The sequence below is a fragment of the Gorilla gorilla genome, chromosome 2 (genome assembly GCF_029281585.2).
Source record: "Gorilla gorilla gorilla isolate KB3781 chromosome 2, NHGRI_mGorGor1-v2.1_pri, whole genome shotgun sequence".
Classification (NCBI taxonomy): Eukaryota; Metazoa; Chordata; class Mammalia; order Primates; family Hominidae; genus Gorilla; species Gorilla gorilla.
This window is the reverse complement of record NC_086017.1, coordinates 208,685,028-208,704,947: the sequence shown is the minus strand read 5'-3', so window position 1 is coordinate 208,704,947 and position 19,920 is coordinate 208,685,028. Positions and strand designations below refer to the sequence as shown.

General features: G+C 36.1%; 1 protein-coding gene across 47 annotated transcripts in view; it reads left to right on the top strand.

Moving 5' to 3' along the window:
- Nucleotides 1–19,920, top strand: part of DLG1 (discs large MAGUK scaffold protein 1) — a 261,908-nt gene that overhangs the window by 167,313 nt on the left and 74,675 nt on the right. For all 47 annotated transcript variants that reach the window (XM_055382768.2, XM_055382758.2, XM_031009663.3 and 44 more), the window contains 3 exons: nucleotides 1,025–1,161; nucleotides 6,308–6,452; nucleotides 17,457–17,577. In XM_055382768.2, the coding sequence (XP_055238743.1) occupies nucleotides 1,025–1,161; nucleotides 6,308–6,452; nucleotides 17,457–17,577 (403 nt within the window). The remainder of the gene's footprint in view (nucleotides 1–1,024; nucleotides 1,162–6,307; nucleotides 6,453–17,456; nucleotides 17,578–19,920) is intronic.

Here is a 19,920-nt window from a genome sequence, read left to right as displayed (position 1 = left end):
CCACTGCACCTGGCCCAAAATTCTTATGTTTATTGATGTATACTTTTATACATTTTACTGCAGTGAGCATATATATAAATTTATAAGTTTTTTTATGATTTTTATATTCAGTATTTGCTCAGCATGTTTTTAAGAGTTTTTAAAAGTAGGGAACAAAATATCTACTTGTTTTATAAGTGGATATGTCCCTATTTGTATTAAGTATTCTTATATTGAAGACTTCTAGCATTAAAAGAGTGAAATATTTGTGTCCTTGAACACTTTGAAGTTTAGTAGTGCTATTAACTTGTGATAATCTACAAAATACTTTAAATGCAGGTACACAGGCTAAGTTAAAAGAAGAAGTGTTTATAATATGTATTATGAGCAGTTACATCTGCAGTAAAGGACTGTTAAGATGTGATTGCTGAATTTTTAAAACATTGATGGCTTGAGGATAAATGGAAATAGTAGCTTCAATATGTGGCTTCAGGAAGAGGGAGGATGTCAACAAATGAAAAAGGAATGGAGAGCTGAGAAATTATCTGATATTGAAGCTATGGGATTTAGGAATTACAGAAATTCCTTACTTAAAATTGTTAATTCATAGAATATTGAAGAACAACAAAGGTATTCACATTTTTAAAGCCTGTTGGTTCTGCCCACCACCACCAGAAAATGTTGTTATTTCTTCTCAATAATTTTGTTCTTGTGAAAATATTAAAAGTGTAGGTGAGCATAATTATGATGGAAACAAAAGTAAAACATAATTTTGCAATGTCACTTTGGGATACCAAGTGCATTTGCGAAAAGATATTAAGAAGGAACATGTGGGATGAAAGGAATCGATTCGTAACTCCAGGAGCAGCTGTATGTCTAAGTGTCCCTTGATTGCAGAACATATACTAGTAGATAACTAAATAGATTCTTTTCTATTTTAAAAAATATTAGTGTGAGGGAATAATTACCTTGTAGTTTTCAACCATTTCTTTCTGGGCTTAAGTTCATATTTATGGATGAGAATCTAGAACTGTTTTCCAAACAGGTCTTGGGTTTAGCATTGCTGGAGGTGTTGGAAATCAGCATATTCCTGGGGATAATAGCATCTATGTAACCAAAATAATTGAAGGAGGTGCAGCACATAAGGATGGCAAACTTCAGATTGGAGATAAACTTTTAGCAGTAAGTATAAGAAATCTATTGTCTTTTAAATCATTTTGTAGTCTGTTTTGTTTCTGATAGATAGTGGAATTTCTCCATACCAAAAAGGTCTAAATGATGTTTAAATTAGCAAATACTAGCCTTGCTGTATCAAATCCTAAAAAATGATTCTTGGTAATTCTTTATTTGTCATTTCTCTTTTCTCTGCTAGCTGCTCCTCCCTTTTCCTTTTATTCCTTTGTTGTTGAGGGCTTGTATGCACAGAGTGTTTCATCATAATCCTTAGGTTTATAAAACAATGTCATCATTTGTTTATGCATGACCCTTTTTTGTTTTACTTCACTTAATAATATAATGAAACCTAGTAATTACCCAGCCCAAGAATTAGAATATCAACCATTTTGTGTTTCTTATTCCTTTGCTTCTTAAAAATTGTTAAATCAGGCCATGTGTGGTGGCTCACACCTGTCTGTAATGTTAGCACTTTGGGAGGCTGAGGTAGGTAGATTGCTTGAGCCCAGGAGTTTAAGACCAGCCTGGGCAGCATGGCAAAACCCTGTCTCTACAAAAAATACAGAAATTAACCAGACCTGGTGATATACACCTATAGTCCCAGCTCCTTGGGAGGCTGAGGTGAGAAGATCACCTGAGCCCAGGAGGTTGAGGTTACATGAGCTGTGATTGTCCCACTGCACTGCAGTCTGGGTGACAGAGTGAAAGCCCATCTCAAAAAAAAAAAAAAAAGTTTAATTATATACATATGCCTAAATAATTTTGTTTAGTATTATTTGTTTTGAAGCTTTTTCAAAACACTATTGCACTGTATGAGACTTTCATCTCCAGTATTTTTTTCACTCAGTATTGCTTTACTGAGACTTACCCATATCATTGCTTAGAGCTAAAGTTCATTCATTTTATCTCTACATACTATTCCACTGTATGTCTGTACTGCAATTTATTTGTCCAGTCTTCATCAGTGTATTAATTTGTTTTCACACTGCTATGAAGAATTACCCAAGACTGGGTAATTTATAAAGGAAAGAGGTTTAATTGACTCACCAGCCTCAGGAAACTTACAGTCATGGTGGAGGGTGGGGGAAAGCAAACACGCCCTTCTTCACATGCCAGCAGGAGAGAGACGTGACAGCAGTGGAAATGCCAGATGCTTATAAAACAATCACATCTCATGAGACTCACTCACTATCAAGAGAACATCATGGGGAGCCACCTCCGTGATCTAATCACCTCCTACGAGGTCCCTCCCCCAACACATGGGGATTACAATTCAGGATGACATTTGGGTGGGGACACAGAGCCATACCATATCAATCAATAACTGTCTCAGTCCATGTTCCTTAGGGAAACGGAATCTGAAGAAAAGTTAATGTGCTAAGGTATTATTTGGATGTGTGATCTCAAGAAGGCTAGAGTGAGTAAAAATGAGGAGTGAAGCAGAGAATGAACGAGAGCCAATAGAAGGTAGATTGTGTCTGAGCTGGCTGTAATTTTATAAGGTAGCTTGTTGCTCGTCATGTAGAACAGTCTTCTAGGCAGACACTGTAAAAACCATCCAGGCATCATAAGCCTTACATCCAGCCATCCAGAGAAAAGAAAGAAAGGTTTATCTGCTGGCCCCTTTTGTTCTCCTGTCTCTTGTCTACCCCCTAGGGGTTATTTGTACCAAGCTTTTGGATTGTGTTACCCAACTCCCCTGGGCTCAGTTTCTAGGGAAGCCAGCTCCTATACTCCATGGCACAACACTTCACCCAAGCCCAAAAATGGTAGAGTTGCAGTGGTATGACAGGTCAGACATAGGTTTGTGACATGTTATGGCTCTCACTGTGTGGAACACATCAGCCATGCCCAGTCCCAGCCAGAAGAGGCTGAGAAAACTGGGAAGGGCAGGAGACAAGATGAAAGTAGTATAATAGTCAGGACTCTCCACTGAGCAAGCAGCCAAGGCCTAGCAGAATCTGAAAAGGCACATAAACTGGATCTGGCATAGTAGGAAGTTGGTTTTTAAAAATATACTAGCAAGTACTGGTTTTTTAAAAATCTATTTTAAGTCTTTTTTTTTTTTTTGGTATTATGAATAATTTTCCTGGGAAGAGCTGCTGTGTGTTCTGGTGAACATGTACAAGAATTTTACTTGACTGTCATGGGATTATTGATTATCCTACTAGTAGCATTCTTTTTAAAAACCATCCTGTTGTTTTCCAGGCTGCTTGTAAAAATTTACATCAGCAATATATAAAAGATTCCTTTGTTCTACATCCTGTTTAGTACTGTTTATTGTTGCAAGGAGACTGTTTTTTTAGTTAATGATGGGGAAAAGGAAAGAGCAGAACTTGAACTACGTTTCTGTAACTTATCCTTTCACAGCTAAGATCACCACTCTTTCCTCACACTATAACCAGTACCGTCTCACCATCACTCATCACTCACACACAAACACAGTCAAGACAGCCTTCTGTTGCACTAGTTTTCTCAGTTTTACTTTTTAATTTCTTGGCTACCATGTTTTCCTTTATGGTTTCTCTGGAACTGGCTTTGGTGGTAGGAGACAGCAACCTGTGCTGATACCATTGTGGCAAGTCTCTCTCTTAAATCAACTTTTAGTGGGGCTTTTGTTCTCTTAATTACACTGGAATCATTCAATTCTCAGTCCTCGTCTTAACTGACTTATCTGGCTGGAGTTTGACACACCTTCCTCCTTCTAACACTTTTTCATTTGCCTAATAGTCACCCTTTATCTTGGTATTTCTCTTCTTAGTAGCCACTCTTCATTCTGTCTTTCTGATGTCTGGTGCCTGCTCATATCTGTAACCTCTAAACATTGAAGTAATCCAGAACTCATTCCTTGTCCATTTTCTCCTTTTTACTATTCACTCCCAAGGTCACTGGTTTTTAATGTGCAGAAGAAGACTCTGGTAGATGGTCAAATAACTTTTCTCTGGCGTAAAACTTTGGGATCATCATCTTACACATTCCACATTAAATCCCTCAGCAAATTGTGTCAGCTCTTGTATCAGTTATCTAGTGATACGTGAGAAAACACAGAGATTAATGGCTAAAAAACACCACTCATGTATTTGTTTACAATTCTGCAGATTGGATAGGGCTTGGCAGGAACAACTTGTCTTTGCTTTACTAGGCCACAAAATCCACTGTTAGGTTGGCTGACACATATGGTGGGCAAGTTGGCTCTTAGCTGGGAACTCAACTGGGACTGTTAGCCAGGTGCTTAATTATCCCGTGGCCTCTTTGCGTGGTTAGGTTGAGTTTCACACAGGATGGTGGCTAGGTTCCAAAAGCAAGCTTTCCAAAGAAGACAAGCACTGGTATATTGTTTTTATCAATCCTCTCTTTCCTTCACAACTACTGTACCTCATTGGCTAAAGCTAGTTACGTGGACAAGCAAAATTCAGTGTAGAAAGAGATTTTTACAAGGGTGTGAATACCAGGATGCATGGCTTATTGTAGGCCACCAAAGAAACAGTATACCACAGCTATTTAATGTGTATTTCAGCAGTATACCACAGCTATTTAATGTGTATTTCAGCAGTATACCACAGCTATTTAATATGTATTTCAAAATGCAGGCAGTCCTTGCTTTGCATGGTAATGTGGAGCCATAAAAATGACCATGCTGCTGAGACTCTGCAAAGCAATGTTAATCATCAGTGAAGGGAGATTATTATTCTGTGACCTTTACATTTTTTTGTGAAAATATTAAAAACTGCAATAGTCAATTATAAAGGTACAAATTAGGAAAAAGTGAAAAGTATATTAAAGTTAATATTGTTAATACATGGTAATTTAAAACGGAAACATTGATAATGTTTTACTTATTTGCAAAAAAAAAAAATGTATCAAAGAGAAGAACAGTCCAAACCTAAAGCAAACAGAAGGGTGGAAATAATAAAGATTAGAGCAGAAATAAATAGGTAATAGAAAAGATGTAAGAAGACAGACAAAACTGAAAGTTGGTCCTTTGAAAAAAAATCAACAAAATGACAAACCTTCAGACCAGCCAAGAAAAAAGAGAGAAGGCTGAAATTTCTGAAAGCAAGCATGAAAGAGGGAAAACAAGAGACTATTATGAGTAACTATGTGCTAATACCTGAGGTAACTTAGATGAGATTGACAGATTGCTAGAAAGACATAAACTACCACTTCTAATCAGTGTTATAGTTGAGATTCTGTCCAGGGCAATAAGAAAAGAAAAAGAAAAAGAAAATCAGATTAGAAAGGAAGAAATAAAACTATATTTGCTGATGTCATCATATTGTATATAGACTATCCTAGGAACCTGCTAATAGAACTAATAAATTAGTTTAGTATTGGTTGCAGGATACATCACTACCTAAAAATCAGTTATATTTCTATACAGAAGATAGGTGAATGGCCAAAACATAATTGAAAAAAAAATCAACTTGAGTATTACGAAAGTAGAAATTTAAAACTAATTGATGTATAAATTAAAAGATGCATCATTTTACAGATTTTTTTTAATTAGTTGATAATGTTTAATGTTGGCAAAGGTCTAAGTAGATGGGCACTCTCATATTCTGTGGTAGTGAGTATAAATTTACTAAAACCATTTAGGAGAACAATTTAAATATTTGTGCTCAATTGTGTTCTAATAGTTTTCCAATCTAAATATGGGAGTATTAACAGATATGATCTTTAATAAATTATGATATAGCCACACAATGGGCTACTTACTGTGCAGCTGTTTTGTTACAATGTAGTAATTCTATTAATTTGTGTCCCAACATGGAACAGTCTCTAAGGTACCTTACATTAAAAATCCTAACATAAAAACAAAAATTTTAGTATGTTTTCATTTCTTTAAAGATAAAAATGTCTAAAACGCATCCACACACATTCCTAAATGCCTAAGAATGAGAGAAAATCAAGACTGGGAAAATAGGAGGGATGGAGACTGGAATCAAGATGGGCTATTCTGTTAACATTCAATGACTTCACATGTCATGATAAAGAACTTACTGAGATCATAGACATCAAACATGGGTATTTTCTTTCGGCATACCTTTATTTTCCTTAAACCACTCTCTTATTTTCCCTTTCTTTTCGTGAAATTGTTTCCAAAACTCAGAGAACAAGTGAAAATGTCATAAATGTCTTTTGGGACTTTTTTTAGGTGAATAACGTATGTTTAGAAGAAGTTACTCATGAAGAAGCAGTAACTGCCTTAAAGAACACATCTGATTTTGTTTATTTGAAAGTGGCAAAACCCACAAGTATGTATATGAATGATGGCTATGCACCACCTGATATCACCAACTGTAAGTCTGTCAGCATACATTTGCTTAAATTTATCTTACTTCTTCAGTTGTGATGCCATTAGTGAAATGTTCTCAGTATAATAAAGTTTAAACATTATGCAGATATTTTTAAAGAAACAATTAAGCATGTTAATCTCATTTTTTAAAATCTACTTTAAGTCAAAATTTTTATAATTGGGGGGGATCCTTTTCACCTTTATTATTTTATAGTAGTAGTTACTCTTACATTTAAAGGATTTTCAAACTTTTATGTAAGTAACAGTCACTAAAGAACAGTTGCAAATATTGAAATTGTTTTGTTCTAAGTTTTCCACTTGAGCACAGAAATTTGCTTGAACAAGCCGTTCGTTCTGTTAACAAGCAAAGTACAGGCATACCTCATTTTATTGGGCTTTGCTTTATTGCACTTCACAGAGACTGCATTTTTTACAAAGTGAAGGTTTATGGCAATCCCGAATTGAGCGGATTTATCAGCACCTTTTTTTCTTCAGCAGCATGTTCTCACTTCATGTCTCTGAATGTCTCTGTGTCACATTTTGGTAAATCTCGCAATATTTCAAACTTTTTTCGTTATTATTATATCTGTTACAGTAATCTGTGGTCACTAGTCTTTGATGGTACTATTTTAATTGTTTTGGGGTGCCACAACCACACCCATATAAGACAGCAAGCTTAATAGATAAATGTGTGTGTTCTGACTGCTCCTCTGATGACTAGTCAGTCCCCTATTTCCCTCGCTCTCCTCGGGCCTCCCTATTCCCCAAGATACAGCAATATTGATATTAGGCCAGTTAATAAATCTACAGTGACCTCTGAGTGCTCAAGTGAAAAGTTGCATATTTCTCATTATATGTCAAAAAGATTTAACTTAGTGAGGAAGGCATGTTCAATGGCAATAAAGGGAGAAAGCTAGACCTCTTGCTGCAGTTAGCCAAGTTGTGAATGCCAAGGAAAAGTTCTTGAAGAAAATTAAAAGTACTGTTACAGTGAACACACTAATGATAAGAAAGCAAGACAATCTGATTGCTGATGTGGACCCAAAGTTTGAAGTGGTCTAGATAGATCAAACCAACCATAAGATTCCTTCAAGCCAAAGCCTAATCCAGAACAAGACCCTAACTGTGCTTCAGTTCTGAAAAGGCTGAGAGAGGTGAGGAAGCTGTAGAAGAGAAATGTTAGGCTAGCAGGGGTTGGTTCATGAGGTTGAGGGAAAGAAGTCATCTCTATAACATGAAAGTGCAAGGTAAAGCAGCAAGTGCTGATGTAGGAGCTGCAGCAAGTTATCCAGAAGATCTAGCTATGATACTTAATGAAAGTGGCTACACCAAACAACAATTTTTCAATGTAGATGAAACAGCCTTCTACTGGAAAAAGACACCTTTTAGGACTTTCACAGCTAGAGAGGATAAGTCAGTGCCTGACTTCAAAGCTTCGAAGTACGGGCTGACTTTCTTGTTAGTTGCTAATGCAGCTGGTGATTTTCAGTTGAAGCCAGTGCCCATTTACCAGTCCAGAAAATCCAAGGAATTATGCTAAGCCTGTCTGCCTGTTCTGTATAACTGTAATGAAACCTGTGCTCTATAACTGAAGCAACAAAGCCTGAATGACAGCATATCTGTTTACAGCATGGTTTACTGAATATTTTAAGCCAACTATTGAGACCTGCTGCTCAGAAAAAAAAAAAAAAAAAAAACACTCCTTTCAAAATATTAGTGCTCTGAGACAATGCACCTAGCTGCCCAAGAGCTGTGATGGCAATGTGCAAGGAGACTGATGTTGTTTTGATGCTTACTAACTTGTCATCCACTCTGTGTAGTCCATGGATCAAGGAATAATTTTGACTTTCAAGTCTTACTATTTAAGAAATACATTTTATAAAGCTATAGCTGCCATAGATAGTGATTCCTCTGATGGATCTGGGCAAAGTAAATTGAAAACCTTCTGCAAAGGATTCACCAGTCTAGATGCCTTTAAGGACATTCATGATTCATGGGAGGAGGTCACAATATCAACATTAACAGGAGTTTCAAAGATGTTGATTCCAGCCCTCTTGGATGACTTGGAACAGGTCACAACTTTAGTGGCAGAAGTTACTGCAAATTGGTAGAAATAATAAGAGAACTAGAATTAGAAGTGGAGCCTGAAGATGTGACTGAATTGCTGCAACCTCATGATAAAACTTTAACAACTAAGGAGTTGCTTCTTATAGATAATCAAAGAAAGTGGTTTCTTGAGATGGAATCTACTCCTGGTAGGTGAAGATGATGTGAACATTATCGAAACGGCAACAAAGGATTTTGGGATATTACATAAACTTAGTTGATAAAGCAGCAGTAGGGTTTAAGAGAATTCACTTCAGTTTTGAAAGAAGTTCTACTGTGGGTAAAATGCTATCAAACAGCATCACATGCTTCAGGGGAATCTTTTGTGAAAGAACGAGTCAGTGGATATGGCCAGCTGCATTTTTGTCTTATTTTAAGAAATTAACACAGGCACCCCACCCTTCAGCAACTACCACCCTCAGTATCAAGGCTATCATTATTAAGGCAAGATGCTCCACCAGCAAAAACATTATAACTTGCTGAAGGCTGAGATGATTGCTAGCGTTTTTTTTTTTTTTAGCAATAGAGTATTTTTAAATTAAGGCCTGTACATTGTATTTTTAGACATAATGCTATTCCTTACTTAATATAGTGTAAACATAACTTGTACATGCACTGGGAAACCAAAAAATTCATAATGACAGGCTTTATTGCAATATTCGCTTTATTGCTGTGGTATGGAACTGTAATATCTCTGAGGTATGCCTGTAATTCTGAGGTTTCTGGTGCTGCTAGTTCATGGCCTGCACTTTGAGAAACACTGATTTACTATATCTAAAATTGAAGGGGTTTTCTTTGCTCTTAAGTACATGAGGAGAGATACTATTTATCTTTGTACTTTCTGGTTCTAGTGCTTATATTTGTATGCAGTTCAGTTGTGTTGCAGTTGATTAAATTGTTCGTAAAGTACTTACGTATTTTTAGGTTTCTTATTTTACTTTATATATATATATATATATATATATATATATATATTTTTTTTTTTTTTTTTTTTTTTGGAGTCAGAATCTCGCTCTGTTGCCCCGGCTGGAGTGCAGTGGCGCAATCTCAGCTCACTGCAACCTCCGCCTCCCAGGTTCAAGTGATCCTCCTGCCTCAGCCCCCCTAGTAGCAGGGATTACAGGCATGCGACACCATGACTGGCTAACTTTTGTATTTTTAGTAGAGACGGGGTTTCGCCATGTTGGCCAGGCTGGTCTCAAACTCCTGGCATCAGGTGATCCACGTGCCTCGGCCTCCCAAAGTGCTGGGATTACAGGTGTGAGCCACTGCACCTGGCCATTTTATATTCAGTTTTTTAAATATATAAGCTGAGAAGAGATTTAAGTATATTTTTTAATGTGTTTGTGTTGGTGGAAAAATGAAATCTGTATTTGTTCTTTGCATTGAGTTAATGTTTGAAGAACCCGTAAATAATAAAGATCTTAAATGTACTGGGTATAACCTGCTTTTGAGTGCTCCTTTTTTAAATTGTAGAATTTTAGAAATATTGGTGATTTTTAAAGTAACAGTGCTTCCAATTTTAGAACTGTCAAGATTCATTATATTACTAATCATTATCAGTTAAAAACATTACATTTTGAAATCTACATACTGCCCTCCAGTAATGTATCTTCATTATCTGCTCATTGATTTATTAATTACTCAAGTATAGTTGAATTATTTCCTTAATAGTATTTAACCTGTCTGATGTACAGGGATGGTGTCTTATACTTCTTTTGTGTCAAAGAAAAGAACCTTGCTACTTATTTGAAATTCTTACATATACTTCCTCTAGCACATAAATTTTATATAAAGGCTTTGTGTATTTTTTAAATAATGAGCCATTTTATTCCTCAATTCAAGTATCTTATTTTAAATGCTGCCTATCTAATAACCATGTGCACATTGTGACAGTTGTTCCACGAATTGAGTATTAGTGCCCTAATTATGATTATGTTGCTTTTTTTTTTTTAAGATGGAGTTTCGCTCTTGTTGCCCAGGCTGGAGTGCAGTGGCGTGATCTCGGATCACCACAACCTCTGCCTCCCAGGTTCAAGCCATTCTCTTGCCTCAGTAGCTGGGATTACAGGCATGCGCCACCACGCCCTGCTAATTTTGTATTTTTAGTAGAGACGGGGTTTCTCCATGTTTGGTCAGGCTGGTCTCGAGCTCCCGACCTCAGATGATCCACCCACTTCAGCCTCCCAAAGTGCTGGAATTATAGGCATGAGCCACCGAGCCCAGCCGATTATGTTACTTTTTCCCCCATCTGTTATTGAACTAATAAAGCATTATGAAAAAGCTGACATTCACCTTGCAGTTTCAACTTCATCATAATATTTTGCTTCCAGTCTCTTCCCTTCTTAGGCAACTGTAGATGTGGGTTTCGTTGTACACTTCTGCATATGCAATTCATAAACAATGTATTTGTGTTTTTTGAAAAGCACTTGTGTTTAAAATTTTTTTACATAAGTGATTTTTACTCGTCAGTTCTTCTGAAGCCCTCACTATCACCCTGCTGTCAGGCTATTCACCTTACTCTCTATCCCTGGCTGTGGTGATCTAGTGTTCTCTTCATCAGTCTGGCTTTAGTCACTGAAGACTTTAGTGCGAAGGCCCATTGTCATTTTGCCACTGTTACTCATGCTGTCATTCCTGGTCATGTCCAAAAACCACAGTAATGATTCATCCAACACCCTGACTTTTTGGTTTCTTCATCTCTTTCTGACTATCCTGCCCTCCACTTCAACTCAGTTACTTGCTTCTAAGATAATACTTTAGATTTTGTTATCTATAATTATTAACTTTCATCACCTCTAAAATATCAGTTTGATCATCCCATTGTGTGACTACAACCCTCAGTTCATTCACCTCTATTCTAGCAATTCCATCTCATTTTGACCTTCAGTCATTTGACATTATTATTTTGTTGCCCCTTGTCTCAATTTTTCTATTTGTATTAGCTTAGATTCCATGGTTTCTCATGTTCACTTCATTGCACATCTTCAAGTCCTTTGCCCTCTTCTTCTTCGCAGCAGAATCCCCCAACACTGGTGCAGGCAAACTGCTATTTCATATATGGTTCCTAAAAAGCAGAACCATGGAGAAAAGCACAAAATTGTGCTTTTTACATATGGCCATAAATCATAGATGGTGCCTTACTCTTGCCTGCAGTCCTACTACATTTCCCTAATTCACTCTCCCACTCTTAAGAATTTTTCTCTCCCCTCAAACCTTCACTTGCCATCTACTATTCATGAATGATGATCTCACTTCATATTTCATATAAGCACCCAGAAGAGAATTTCCTAATTTTTCCACTTTCAGATATACCTATGTAATTATATTTTTACCCCGAAACTCGACTTTCACTTGTGTTTTAATGGGAGTCACTGTCATTGTTCCTGTTGAAAACCAGGTCTTCCATTTGTATACTGAATGTCATTGTTTGTTGTCTGCAGAGAATCTTGTTCTTGCAGCTGTCCCTTCTCTCTCTTGCATAATCAAATCCTCCGTCTACTGGATCATTACCATCAGCACACGAACAGGTTTACATACTCCTTATCTGAAGGAAATAGGAGGGATCATCCTACAGTCTTCAGATACCTCTCTAACACTGCTCCTTTTCTCTGCTTAATATCACCAAGAGCTGATTTTCCTACCATGTTAAGACTTCTTCACATCAAAAAGGAAAAAAGCCAGGCACAGTGGTGCATGCCTGTGGTCCCAATTATTTGGCAGGCTGGGGCAGGAGGGTTGTTTGAACCCAGGAGTTTGGGGGCATAGTGCACTATTATTGCACCTGTGTCTAGCCACTGCACTCCAGCCTGGGCAACATAATGAGACCTATCTCTTAAAAAAGAGGCCAGGCACGGTGGCTCACGCCTGTAATCCCAGCACTTTGTGAGGCCGAGGCGGGCGGATCATGAGGTCAGCAGATCAAGACCATCCTGGCTAACCCAGTGAAACCCCATCTCTACTAAAACTACAAAAAATTACCCGGGCATGGTGGCAAGTGCCTGCAGTCCCCGCTACTCGGGAGGCTAAGGCAGGAGAATTGCTTGAACCCAGGAGGCGGAGGTTGCAGTGAGCTGAGATCGCGCCGCTGTACTCCAGCCTGGGCGACAAAGCAAGAGTCTGTAAGAAAAAAAAAAAACAACATAGACAGTAAAGAAATGGGGAAAGTGTATAAAAAGATTCTTTTACTTGAGACAGGATCTCACTCAGCGTCAGGCTGCATGGAGTGACACGGTCATAGTTCCTTGTAGCCTTGAATTCCTGGGCTCGGGCCGTCCTCCCACATCAGCCTCCCAAGTGTGTAGGATAGCATGCCCAGCTGATTTTTAAAATTGTTTTGTAGAGATGGGGTCTCACTATGTTGCCTAAGCTCCTGACCTCAAGTGATCCTGCCTCAGTGCCCCCAAAGTGTTGGGACTACAGATAGGAGCCACTGCACCTGACCTCTTTATTTAATTTTTAATTGAATTAAGACATATATTCAGTAAGGGTACCAATTTTAAGAATTGAGCTTAATGATCAGTCACATGGCTTTTAAAAACTGCTATGTATTATTCCATTGTGTAAGTGTACAACAATTTTTTTCATTTTACTGTTGAGTCACTTACAGTTCTGATCTTTTATGAGTGTAGCTGCTGTGGATGTTTTTGCACATCCTTGTCAGACATAAGCACTCATTTCTCATGGAGTGAGGTTGCTGCGTTACAGGGTAGGCGTATGTTTAGTCTCCAGCGGATACTGCTGAACACTTTCAACAGTATAGGAGGCAATTAAGACCCCAGTTTTTCTACATCCTCACCAACCCTTGGTATTATCCATCTTTTTAATTATGAATAGTATGGATATGTATAAAGTTATCTCATGATTTTATTATTATTTATTCATTTATTGCTGGTTGTTCCTGATGATTAATTATTTTCAGCGTTTTTGCCTGTGCTTATTGCTTTGAGTCTTGTTCAATGCAATGTCTGTTCAAATCTTTTTACATTTTTCCGTTGGTTTTATTATTGATTTAAAGGAAGTTTTACGTATTTGAGAAATAACTCTAATCAGTTATATCTGTTGCAGATGTCTTCACTGAGTTTATGTTTTCCCTCAAAACAATGGTACTTTTTGATGGATAAAATTTTTTAATTCCTTATCAGTCTTTTCTATTAAGGTAGTGCTTTTAGTGACCTGTTGAAATTTTTCCTATCCTTAGGTCATAAGGGACTTGTAGGAGCTTTATTATTTTGCCTTTCACATTTAGGTCCGATCCATTTTGATCTAATTTTTGCATGTAATGAGAGATTTTTTAATATGCAGATATATAATTGATCCAGCATCATTTATTGAAAGACGATTTCTGCCACTGAGTTGCATTGGTGCTTTTCTTTTAAGTGACCACATATGTATGAACCTATTTCTAGGCTCTTCTGTTTCATTGAACTATTTGTCTTTGTGCCACCTGCAGTCTCTTAATTACCATAATTTTATAATAAATGTTGATGTAAAGTAAATCTTAATTTTGTTACTGTTCAAGATTATGTTGGGTCTTTGAATTTCCTTTTTAATTTTAGGATCAAAAAAATTACAGATCGGTTTAGGAAGAATTAAATTGAGTTTCTTAATCAGTCCATTAATATGAATATCTCTTCTTTTATTGAAGTCCTTCTTACATTCTCTCTGCAGTGTTGTATAGTAGAGGTTTTATATGTTAGATTTAGTCCTAGCTATTTGATGTTTTTCATGCTATTATAAATGTACTACTTTTTAAATGTTTCTAATTTTAACTGATATATAGGAAATATCTGTTTTGTATATTAATTGCTTAGTCAACAATCTTGCTAAATTTGTTAATATTAGGTTTTATAGGTCTTTCAGATTGTCTACGTATATAACCATGTCATCTATGAACAATGAATTTTACTTCCTTCTTTCCTATCTTTATACTGTTCATTTTCTTTTTTCTTGTCTGATGCATTGGTAAGACCTCCAGTTCAGTGTTGAACAGAAATGGTGATAATAAATATCACTGTCATGTTCACAAACTGGGGGACACAGTATTTCACCATTGTATATGGTGTTACCAGCAGGTCTTCTGTAGATACCCTTTTTGTATTAAGAAAGTTAATCTTTATTCCTGGTTTATGGGGAGTTTTTATCCTGTAAGTATTGAATTTTATCCAATTATTTATTGAGATGATTTTTCTCTTTTATTTTGTTAACATGATAAATTACATTGATTTTCTAACGCTAAACCATTCATTTGTGGGGGGAAAAAACCCACATCCTTATAATATATATTATATATCATTGATTTTGAACTACTTATATTTTGTTTAGGTTTACATCTGTGTTCACAAGCATGAACTTAACGATAGTGTCCTGAAATTTTTCTGTCTTGTAATGTTTCAGAATGTTATTTCATCTCTAGATGTTTTGTTGAATTTTCCAATGAAGCTATCTACCTGTCTGGCCCTGGAGTTTTCTTGGGAAGGATTTTAGTTCTGAATGCATTTTCCTTAGCAGATACAAGAATGTTCAGATTTTCTTTCTCTTGTTACCTAAGAGGACTAGATAACATTTGATTTTTTTTTTTTTTTTTGTGGTGATTGTCAAGCATTGATGGAGGGGATGTTTCTCACAGAGGCAGCCTTGCAAGTGAGCAGATGTCAAAATTGGAAAACAATTTTTGTACTAGTTAGAAAAATATTTTTAGCAAGAATAGTAAAAGAAATAGGGAAGATTATAGAAGTTATACATGAACTATAGAGGATAAAGAGCCACAATGTTTATAACCAAAATAAGGTAATCAAAATATGATACTCAGGAATAAAAGTAGAAAAAAAAAAGAACTCTGTTGAATCTAACAGAGAGTACAGTTTCTCTGCCGACATTAAAATGCTCCTGTTTTTTACAGCATATGTTTTCTCGCTTTTAACTTATATTCTCTTTAGCTGCATAGCCTTGCTAAACTTCCGATCTGGACACCAGTCTTTTCCCGTTCTCACTTCAAGCTCTTCTACTTGCTTTTCTATAAAATCTTATAGTGTTGAATCATTCATCTTAATATATAAGAAAAATGAATTAGGCACTCTTGTGCTTCTCTGGGGGACCTTTTTACATAAGATTTGGGGCATAAGAAATAGTACTGTTTTATCTGATCCTTCTTTGAGGCCGTCATTTCTTTCATAGGAACATTAATTTTTAGTCTCTGTTGTCTGAGAGTATGTGGTACATGTGAGATTAACTGCCCCAGAAAGGATGCATTGACTAAAGGGACAGTCTGGATGTGTCAGGGAAAATGTATATTTTCTGGTTTGGGCATTTGACTGGATTTCTTGTCTAGTTGTTTTTTTTGTTTGTTTCATCTAAATATGAAAATGCAGCAAAAGAATTTAAGAGTCAAAAATCAGTAAACTCTGGATTTTTAACAGGCTAGTGATTGTAGAGGTTCACGTGGGTATCTGTTGATTGAGGGCTACATACCAATTCACTTGAAAATCCCATATTCTTACTTACCACCCAGGAAAGACTTTGGACTTTCAAAGTTAAGAGCCATTGGTAGAAAGTCCTTTGGCTCAAATACAAACGAGCATCTTATATATGAACTGGATAGGAAACAATTGCTGTTGGGTACTGCAAACCTGTAATATCAATAGATACACTGCATCTCTAAAATACTATCGTTTCAGTCATTTCCTGTTGTCTTTCATCCAGTTCACTTTACTCCTTTATGTTACCTATCTGGCCACTATAGTAATTTGAACTAATAATTCCTGCATTTTTGTACTCCAGTGTGTAGTATACTGCTTCCCTCCATAGAAGATATGCTCTAATTTAATAAAAAAGAGATTAATGCTTGATAATTAAATAATACAACTACTTTTGAAGTGCTTTGTAACTTTATCATAGTTGAAGCCTCAAGAAAGTTAAATATTGCTTCCTCTGTGTTTTGGTAATGATTGGAATAATTCAAGTGTCTTATGTCTTTGTAAACTACAGCTGCCATGTGTAACCTACCTGTGTCTTTAGAAAGCATGGTCAGGAATCACTATAATTTTCTGTTATTAGCTTTTGCTAGAATGGAAAACCGATATGTGGTATTTATTACTATTGAAGTGAACCAACGTTGGTTTTTGCTTTTTTTTTTTTTTTTTCTTTTTTCTTTTTTTTTCTTTCTCGAGACAGGGCATCTCACTCTGTCACCTACGCTGGAGTGCAGTGATGCGATCTCGGCTCACTGCAACCTCCACCTCCCAGGTTCAAGCAATTCTCCCACCTCAGCCTCCCGAGTGAGTGGGACTACAGGCCACACCACCACATCTGGCTAATTTTTGTATTTTTTTGGTAGAGATGGGATTTCACCATGTTGGCCAGGCTGGTCGCGAACTCCTGACCTCAGGTGATCCGCCTGCCTTGGCCTCCCAAAGTGCTAGGGTTACAGGCGTGAGCCACTACGCCTGGACGACAGTTTTTGCTTGTTTTTCGTTTTTGCTTTTTACCAGGTTTTTATTCTTCTATGGGTGAATTTAAAAGAATAGATGTAAATTAGGTTGACAGATCTGAGCTAGTATAAGGACATAGTCTTTTCGCACTTATTGGAAAGCCTCTGATTTTTATTATTCACAATCAAATTTGGACTGTGTATAATTCTTTAAAATAAGTAATCTGGGTGTGGTGGCTTATGCCTGTAATCCCAACACTTTGGGAGGCTGAGGTGGGAGTATCACTTCAGTACAGGAGTTTGAGACTAACCTGGGCAACATAATGTCCAGTTTTTTGGCTGATGAGTAAATCTTCTCTAGCAAATTCTGATATATAAAGGAGTGCATATAAATTACACATTAATCACTCATAAATGGAATACTGATTGGCTTGTTTCGTGTTTGAAGTATTTTTCACTTTGTTTATTTTGAAGCTTCTTCTCAGCCTGTTGATAACCATGTTAGCCCATCTTCCTTCTTGGGCCAGACACCAGCATCTCCAGCCAGATACTCCCCAGTTTCTAAAGCAGTACTTGGAGATGATGAAATTACAAGGTAAGGAAGTTAACATTTATCCTTCTTACATAAAATCAACTATTAATTGAATTTTAATCAGCCACAATTTTTAGGACTAAAAAATTTTATTGACAGTTAATGAGCTTAAAGGTTAATTTTTTTCCTTAGGAGGATTCATTGAAGAGCCTGAAATATACATGTTTTATTTTTACAAATAAATTACCACTCCTTTTTTAAAATTAATACTGCTTTTCTTTGAGGCTTGGTAAATTGTCCTTAGGAATTAGCTTAGTAAAACTAAGTTAAGAAAATTCTTATGCATATTTTAAAGTAACATTTTATATGTTCCTTATCTAATATATACCATTAAAATATGGCAGTTATTTGATTTGTGTTCAGAATTCAATAAGTGGTGGTTTGGTTTGGTTTTAGCAGGAGGGTCTTACTCTGTTTCCCAGGCTGGAGTGCAGTGCTATGAACGTACGTCACTGCAGCCTCGAACTCCTAGACTCAAGCTATCCTCCCATATCTGCCTCCCTAGGTACTAAAATTACAGGCGTGAGCCCCTTTGCCTGGCTGGTGGGTGGGTTTGTTTGTTTGCTATATATCCTTGATATTCTGACACACAAAATTTACTTTCATCTAAAATTACTACCTGCACTGAAATGTATAGATTAACTGTCTTTTTAATCCCAAAGAATTCTAATGAGGTAGAAAAAAATTGGTGAAAAAGCATTGTAGATCTTTTTCATATTATTCAATATAGTAATAAGACACTATAGAGTTTGCTTTGTAATTTGTACACATCTTTTATATTACAGATTCAACATTAAAATGTGTACCAAGTAATGTCTGTTCTTAACGTTTATTGATTACATTATTGTTAGCATTATTATTATTTTTTACTTATCAGACTCCTGATTCTAGGCAGTGATCTTAAGGACAGATAGGAGTGTTTGTCTCTTTTCTTTCATAAAGAATTAGCAATGTTGGAAACTTAATAGGTTGTCAGTAATTGTGTTTGGGATGAAAATTAGCAGAAAAAATAGTGTTCTTATTTGTTTGTGATGGGAATATCCAAGGCTGCTAGTCTTCAGGCAGTGCTTCTAGAGTGACCTTTCATTGCCATTTATTTTTATTACTTTCTAATAGTGCCTATTTAAGGCAGTAAAGAGGGAAACTGTAATAGTGAATGGCTTATCTAGTCTTTAATCTCTTTGCATATTTTACAAACTAAAAAATAAGTTATATTTGCACCTTGATTACTGTTCCTCATGCTTCTTCACTTGAATCTCTTGTCTAGAATATTGCATCGGACTTTGAAGTATGAACCACTCCCTTTTGATAATCACACTACTTTGTAATAATGAAGTATAAAATCTTTCCAACGTTATAAGTTCTTCACAATTTGACTTTAAGCAGTCTTTCAGACGTTACCAATATCAAAAAAGTAAAAAAAAAAAATCACAACATACCTACATTTTGGTTCTAAAGTTTATTTTTTAACAGCTTTATTGAGATATGATTCACATATCATAAATTTCACCTGTTTAAAGTATACAATTTGTGGTATATTACATCAGTTTTTAAAAATTGTAGTGAAATATATGTAACAAAATTTGACATTTTAACTATTTTTAAGTGTACAATTCAGTAGTGTTAATTGCATTCACAATTTTCGGAACCCATCACTATTTCCAAAACCTTTTCGTTACTTCAGACAAACTCTGTGACCATTAAGCAGTAATTCTCCCTTCCACTGTCTTCCCAGCCCCTGGTAACCTTTAATCTACTTTTTGTCTCTATGAATTTGCCTATTCTGGATAGTTTATATAAGTGGAACCGTATAATATTTGTCCTTTTGTGACTGGCCTATTTCACTTATGTTGTCAAGATACGCTCATTTGTTAGCATGTATCAGAATTTCATTTGTTTTTATGACAATACTGTTCCATTATACATATATGCCACATTTTGTTTATTCATCTAATGATGGGCACTTGAGTTATTTTCACCTTTTGGTTATTGTAATTCTATAATAAACACTGGCATGCAAGTATCTGTCCAAATCACTGCTTTCAGTTACTTGGGATATATACCTAAGGGTGGAATTGCTGAGTCATATGGTAATTCTATGTTAGCTTTTTGAGGAACCACCAAACTGGTTTTCGTAGTGCCTGCACCATTTTATATTCTCATCAGTAATGTATGAGTTGCAATTTCTTTACATCCTCATCAACACTTGTTACTTTTTGTTTTGTGGTTTTTTTAATAGCCATCCTAGTAGACCTGAAGTATCTCGTTATTTTTATATCTCTTTCCCTAGTGACTGATGATGTCGAGCACCTTTTCATGAGCTTATATTATTTGAAAATCAGAGTG